Genomic DNA, 8032 nt, shown 5'->3' with positions numbered 1-8032 from the left:
AAGCTCGTGTTGTCTACAATGGCTGGGATGTGATATGCTTATATAGCAATGCCATATATATATATATATATAGAGAGAGAGAGAGAGAGAGAGAGGCGTAAAGGTCAAGTTAGTCGGCTGAGTCAAGATGTTTGAAACTAGAGAAAATATTTTGGTTCTGATTTTACAAGCGTGAATTAGAAATGCCTCGTGGCATTAAATTGGGTAGGCACACATGAACTAAGCCGCCGGCCCATGTTTCTTGGCAATTTCTGCCGCTGTCCTTACTCCCTCCTGCACTTATATTGCATCTAAAAGCACTAAATCGGAGTCCTAAAGTTAAAAGTTATATTGATTTGGTACTCTCAAATATAGTTATATATATATATATATTTTTTAGATGGTGGTACTAATATACACATGCCTCCATGGAGATTTAAACCCTGACCTCCCTTTGAAAAGTAAAGGTCTGATACCGTTGAGTCACTGACCTATTGATTAGTTAAAAAACTCTTCATTTGTGAATCTTCAATATCAATATCGTTTTAACTAAATTTGTGATTACGAAATTTTATAGTTAGATTTCATAATAAATTTGCATGTAATGTGTCTTCTGTGTCATCTAAGTGAGACCCATCTATGTTTAGTCACAATATAGGTAGATTACATGTGTCCGGCATTAATTTCGTCCTTATAATTAAAGTCGGATTCGGATTTTATAGCAATTTGATATTAAAACACAAATTTGAATACTAATTTGTATGTATTCACTCTAATCAAACTCCGTTTACTGTGCAATTTGAAGGTTGGGACGGCAAGGAAACCAGGCAAGGGCACATATCAAATACAGTCTGCTACTGTTGTAATATTCATCAACTTTACGAAAAAAAATTCTTTACTCAAAACATGTGGAAATATGAATACTTTTAGTGATGAATTGCCTGAATTTCAATGGTGATTTGGGTCGGTGTTTATAGCGACTGCACTGATACGGCCAAAAAACAAAGGTTATGAAAACGACCCATCAGAAGCACACACCCTTAACTAGTGAATTACATACTGACAAGGTTATGAAAACGACCCATCAGAAGCACACACCCTTAACTAGTTAATTACATACTGACCTGATACATATTTTAGTCAATATATTATTTTTATAATATTTCAAAAAAATAAAAAATAATAATTATAGTGGGTGTTTCATTTAGTCAAACAAATCCCTTTTCTTTTGTGTTACTGTCGCATATAATATACAAATTCGTATTAATTATCACTTGTTTGGAAATTATGGGTTTAAAAGATGAACAATTTAAAAAGTTGCCAATGGAAAGAGAAAGACTTTAACATTTGTAAATTAAGTCACATAGAATGTGAGTGAAATTGTGGAGTGTAAAAGTGGGAGCGACTACTCGCTTAGAAGTAGCGTAACGTATCGTAAGAGTTCTTACATTAGTTTTCTTACAAGTGGAAAACTAGGATTGGATATGATAGTTTTTTTTCGTATCAGAAAATATCGTGACAAAAAAAAAAAACTGTTTTGTGGTTGACTTTAGTATAATTAATGCAATGCTGGTTCAGCACAAGAGGATAGGACAATGGAAGCAGACAAAAGAGGCATTGATAAGTCAACCATGATAACAAGTCAGATTACTTACTATATTAAGCGATCAATAATAGGTTCAATATCATAGTAGAATGGAAGAACAATTCTATATAACAGGGACTGCAGAACTAAGATTTTGCCCCTGAAAAGGCCAGTGCAACTAAGATTTGGCTTGATATAATTAAACAAAATTGGAATCCTATGGAGAGCATCTTCTGTTTACCAGTATAGAAAAGCAATATTGGACCACTCCCAAGGCGGCTGGTCCGTGACATGGATGTCCTAACAAAAGCTTATAACCAAAGCCATTTTAGTAATGCATGTTGAATTAGTAGATACAGATGTACCTGCTGTCCAACCGGATTTAGCCGGCCTGCACAGGATGCCTCAACCCCAAATCCATTTTGCACACAGCACTAGCAGCCTCAAGCATTTACCAGATCCATTTTGCACACAGCAGCCTCAAGCATTTCCCAGATCCATTTTGCAGACAGCAGCCAAGGCCCACCTGAACTGTGTTCGCTTTCGTAGCTTTCAACCATGTTTTTACCTAAAAATAGCCGATCTTAAGCCCGGTTTACCTGCTTATAATACAACAACGAACTGTGTAATAATGATAATAAAACAAATAGTACAGCAAGGAGGAAAATTGATTATGACAAAAAGAAATCACAATACAAACCATGTACATGCCTCCAACCATGGAATCACAACATTTTTATTGGTAGAGTACCATCTCTACTCCAAGTTATATACATGACACAAGATAGGTTTGGAGTTGCCTCCCATTTCCCAATATGGGTTAGAGAAGCAAGTGCCAAGGCTGTGCGAAGCCGCCTATCAAACTTTCCCGTGCTCCTGTTGAGGACAATAATTCTCATCTTCTGCCTAGATTGAAACTCAGAACAGTGTCTAGATAAGATAGCCAATGAAATGCAACATGTCACATAGTTAATTCCTTCCATTAACAGTGAGAATGGTGCCATAAGAATTGATCTGAAATTTATTACAAGGCGTTGTAAACATTGCTGCACATGTAATGAACATGTATGTACTAAAAACTAAGAAAAAGTTGACATTTCTAATGTAAATGATTCAGTAGATTTTAATAAAATTATTGAATTGTAATGTAGAACTATTTGGTCAAAATAATCTCTTCAGAGAAATGCATAATCCTCCCATTACAATTTTTTTTATACAAAAAAGCTTACAACATCACATACTTGTCACCAAGATCCTCTAACCAGATTGATGCCACTGCAAGAGCTGAAACAAGTGGATTGGTTTCACCATGAGTTTGTGAATGGCAGATAGTTAAGAAGCTACCTCGGTGACAGGTTCAAAATATACTAGACCCTCTAAAGCCTTTGCTGCTGTTGACACAGATGGCCTTCCATACTATAGTCATGAGATGGCACAACACATCTTTATGGCATAACAATTAGATAGACACCTGAGAGGAGTCCAAATTCTTCTGCGCTCGAGATTTCCAGGATCTCAACACCAAAGCTGTAAGTATCATTGCCCTTCATCAATTGGGAATAGACCCTGAACTTCCCTTTGATACAGTCTGTAACCGCGACTTCAAATTCTACTCAATCAATTTCACTTGTACAAAATCAGAAACTCAGATGTCCAAAACCCCAATTAGGGGATATTATGGGCCTCAATATTAAACTGAAGTACATTTGTACCGAAATGCACATGAAGATTTTAGATTCCCTTAGCTAAGCAAGGATTTCTTCCACCTAGTCTCCCAACTAAGTGTTGGTGCTTCTTTGGTGAACCATCAATTTAGACAAAGACCCCTTACACATGTAGTCACAAAGGAGGAGCCTAATCAAAATCTCACCAAAATGCCCAATCAAATTTAGTAGATTAAAATGGTGAAGGCTGCCTAAGGTCATTGACCATGCTAGAAATTATTCCTTTCCCTTGTGTTACATTAGAACCCAAGTGTTCCATGAATTCATCCCATTTCCCAAAATTCATCTCCTTTTTCGTCTTCTACATTCTACAACCCTTTATCCTGACAATGTTCTTTTCTGGAATGGTACATAAAAATAGCATGCTCTAGTAATAGTAAGGCCAGCAGAAAGAGAAGGTGCTAACTTCAAATAAAAGATTATTCCTTTGTATGTGGTCTTGAAGTAATAGCCAGTAATTTATGTAACTCTGATGGATCATGTATCGGACTATCAGCACCACATTCTCCTGTGGTTCCAAAGGTGCTTCACTCAAGAACATCACCATGTCTAAGTCTATAGCACCCAAATTTCAAGCAGCAAGAACATAAGGATAGGTTTAAAGATGCATACCAATGCATGATAATGAACTTCAACACAGTAAAAGTCTGCCAATAGCTATACACAACCAACTTAATCTAATTGGCAGATCACCACTTTATGCCATTAACAAAGTATCAAAAAGCTCAGAGGCATTGGGCATCTTATCTTTCTTGCACACTGCAGGGATCACAATCCTCCATGTACCAACATCAAGAAAACTTCCTTCTGCCAAACTATCTAAAACTCTGAAGAACAACTTCATATCCCCTTCTTGAAACAACCTATGCGCAAATTTATTTATACTTTCAGCACGAGGAGCATAACCTTTGAAAATCATCTCCTCCAAAATAACTGCCGCTTCCTTGAACTGCATCCCACTGCATAGCGCATCAAAGAGCATCCTGTAGGTTACTACATCTGGAGCACACCTCCGCCTCGGCATATCTTCAAACAATTCATTTGCTTCTCTCAGTTTCTCCTCCCTACAAAACCCACCAATAATTATATTATAACTAATGACATCCGGTTTACACCCCTTCTCCTCCATCTCATTTAGAACACCAAAAGCTGAATCAAAATCCTTCTCTTTACAGAACCCATAGATCAATGCATTATAAGTTACAGTATCAAGTTTGCACCCATTTTTCTTCATCTCCTCCAACATCTCAAAAGCCTCCCCCTTCCGACCAACCTTGAAAAGCGCACTGATTAAAGTGGAATAAATCATCGAATCCAAGTCTAGTTTATTTTCCAACATCTCATCCTTAAGCTTAAAAGCCGAACTCCACTCATTTACCTTGCAGAGCCCTTTAATTAGTGATGCATAAACAGAAGCACTGGGTTTGACATCGAAAACTCTCACCATGTCCTCTTTCAACCTAAAAGCTTCATCTAACTTTGAATTTTCACAAAGCGCCTTTATCAAAGTCCCAAACGTCACCGCATTGGGCAAAATCCCCTTTTTACGCATTTCATCGAACACATTCCGGGCATTATCCAAATCATTACTCGAACAACAAGCGTGAATCAATATATTATAAGTACACGCATCTGGGGCTGCATATTCATCAATACCCACAAAAAATTCTCTCATTTTCCCAATTTCTCTACATACTAGGAGAGCATTCAAGAGGGTGTTAAAAGATTTTATGGTTCTTTTGCATCGAAAAGACGTCATTCGATCAAAGGTTTGGAGAGCTCGGTCTACCAAGCGAGCACGGCCATAAAAGGTTATGATGTTGCAGAAAATTATTTCTTTAGGAACGAACCGAGTCTCAAGCTTCAATTGTTCGATTATTTGTTCCATTTCGTCGAACATCTTGGCTCGGCCGAGCTTGGTGATGATAAGGTCGTAGGAGAGGAGAGAGTAACGGAAGGGTTTGGGTTTGGGATTAGGGTTAGGGTTTGGATTGGGGTTGGGGTTTAGGAAGAGTTGGAGGGCCAATTTGGGGTCTTTCTCGAGGCGGAGGAGAGTTGGGAGTCTGAAAGGTGAGACCTTCTTTAGTTTCTCCATTTTTCTTTCCAACCGTAAGTTTGTGATTTGATTTTAACAGGAGGGAAGAGAAAAGAACTTCAGCAGTGTTTGGATAAATAAAATGCAGAAAAAAGGAAAATATAATGCCAGGTGTGTGTGTGTGTATATATGGAGACTTATGGACAGAAAATGGATAATTGAAGGAAGGAAAAAAAATTACTGACATACTGTATTGTATTATATTAAATTATTGAAATAAATCCAAGTTCTTTATTAGTAGTACTTAGTAAGAATTAATAATATTATTTGACTCCTTTTAAAACTTGGCACTTCAAAATTCACCAAAGGCATTAATTTATTGGACTATTGAGGCATGTGCTTCTACCGTTTTAAACCAAACATGAAATAAAAATATATGTTCTTCGTCTATTTTGATTTAAGAAGTACGAACACATATATAAATATAAATAGATACGAGTACGGTGATACTAAGTCATTAAAGATATGATAATAAAAAGTTAAATTTATATTTTAAATATATAATAAATTAATTGTTGGTCAATTTTTTATAATATTATGAATCTATATATAATCATTAATATATTATAAATAAAGAAGCGACTAAATATAACATAGGAATATATTTTACAAGGTAAGAAGTTTTAGAAGTTAGATTAGTAGATGCAGAGTTTTGAAATTTGACACTCCAAAATTTACCGAAGTCACTAACCCATAATGCGTTATTGAGACATCTGCACAATATATATCTCAATACTTCTTTTTAAAATAAAATTTTAACTTTTCTAAAAATTATAAAATGGTATTATTGTTGTAAAGGTTATATTTTAATATTCGAAACTTGTTAAAAATATGTTTTGAAGTATATGAGAAATATATCAAAGTATTTTAATACGTGTTAGAACTAAAAATATATATTTTTAAAGATATGTACTTGCGAATATATTTATATTTTTTTATCATTGACAATAAACTCACACACCCCACTTTGCTCCTTTAAAGATTCAAACATTCACCATTCATTTAGTGTACTTGCGAATATTCAAGAGTGATATTATCTCATAAAGATACGATACGGATATCTCACTCGTAGGGGTGCAACTTAGGCGGGCTAGCCCAGCCCTGCTCGAACTCAGCACAAAAATTTTATAATTTAGGTTTTTAAATTCACAAATCGGACTGAGTTTTATCAAAACCCAATCTTATTCGGATTGGACTGGGTTTAATCCGAACCCAATCCAAAACCCCCGATTAAACAATCTGAGCCCATAGACACCCACATCTTATTTTGTTTTTTTTTTAATTTCTTCTAACTTGTTAATATATATTTTATTTTGTAATTCATTTTTATTGTTATTATATATTTTATTGCTTAGAGTTAATTAATATTATTTATATTATTATAGAAAAAAAAAAAAGTTGACCCATAAAACCCGCCCCTATTAGGACAATGGGACTGATAAAAGTATAATTTGTATATTGAGTCATTTTAGTGTTCTTTTTATATATTTTAAGGACTTTGGATTTATATAATCTTAGTAACATTTGGAGTCTATAATACATAGAAAGTTAAAATAGAACAGTAAAAATATAAATATATATTTTTCATTTATAAACTAATATAGTAAGATATTTACTAAAAGAAAAATGGCAAGTATTAATGAATTAAAGAAAAATGGAAAGTATTAATGAATTAAAAAATAAAATTTTTAAAATTTTGATGTTTACAAACATGAAAAAAAAAAAAAATGTAATTAAATATAAAAAAAGGAAAATGTAATTTGCATATTTATAAAATAAAATAAAATAAAATAAAAGATGACACATTAAAACTGTCCAACCCATCCAAATATTTTGGTGCGAATTATGGATATAACTCATTTTTTAATAGACTTCGAACTACCCAACCCAACTCAATTTCAAGTTAAAGTTGGATTGAGAGTTGCCCAACTTGCAGCCCTAGGGCCACTACCCACTCGTATATTCTGATTCATCGCACCTATGCCAAGTTGAGACTTAGTTGGAGTAGTACAAGGAGATGTTCATATTTAGAAGTGGCTGATTGTTTTAAGTCAATTCTGATTATCTCCTGCCGGCAAAAAATAAATAAGAAAAGAAAAAGGGCAAAAAAAAAAAAAAATGGGGAGAGGAGATTAGGGATGGTCTCTCCACTCCTTGTATGGTGGACAAATTGTTCTTTCATTTTCGTCCTCTTTCCGGTCATTGGAAACGTGGGCTGCTGGTGGGGCTATATGCCCATTCCCCCTCTTCTTCCGCTTTGCAACCGGAATAAAGAATCTTAGAATTCACCCTAGCTATTATATTTACTCAGGCTCCGTTCATTTTGAAGTAAAATAAATTTTTTGTAAAATAAATTTTTATATTTTTGATGTTTGAAAAAGGCCGGCGTTGAGATTATTTTATATTTTTATTTTTATTTTTTCAGTGTTTAAAAAAGGTCGGGGTTGAGATTAAGGATGAGTTCATTGGGTGAGATCTAAATCACACGGAGCGAAAGCGTCAAAGTTTAAATTTTTTGAAAGCCCGAGCGTATTGAGAGTGTCTGTATATTAGATTTAAATAAAATTATATCAGGTCATGACATATATATTTTATATTTTTTTATTTATTTAAATCCATATGCAAATTTATTCATGATTATTTATTCCA

General features: G+C 34.4%; 1 protein-coding gene across 1 annotated transcript; it reads right to left on the bottom strand.

Moving 5' to 3' along the window:
* Positions 1 to 2562: 2562 nt before the first annotated feature.
* LOC132291115 (putative pentatricopeptide repeat-containing protein At1g53330) lies at positions 2563 to 5447 on the bottom strand. The gene has a single exon (XM_059790234.1). It carries the CDS (start codon positions 5381 to 5383, stop codon positions 3986 to 3988), a length of 1398 nt encoding a protein of 465 aa, XP_059646217.1. The 5' UTR covers positions 5384 to 5447; the 3' UTR covers positions 2563 to 3985.
* Positions 5448 to 8032: the final 2585 nt, after the last annotated feature.

Source organism: Cornus florida, unplaced genomic scaffold (genome assembly GCF_030987335.1).
Source record: "Cornus florida cultivar Cherokee Brave unplaced genomic scaffold, ASM3098733v1 CherokeeBrave_3.0.0_Hap2_scaffold_320, whole genome shotgun sequence".
Lineage (NCBI taxonomy): Eukaryota > Viridiplantae > Streptophyta > Magnoliopsida > Cornales > Cornaceae > Cornus > Cornus florida.
The sequence above is the reverse complement of the archived record's forward strand: the minus strand, read 5'-3'. Positions and strand labels throughout refer to the sequence as shown.

Coding starts and splice junctions, on each gene's coding strand:
- LOC132291115 (XM_059790234.1), bottom strand. CDS start 5,383: ATGGAGAAACTAAAGAAGGTCTCACCTTTCAGACTCCCAACTCTCCTC.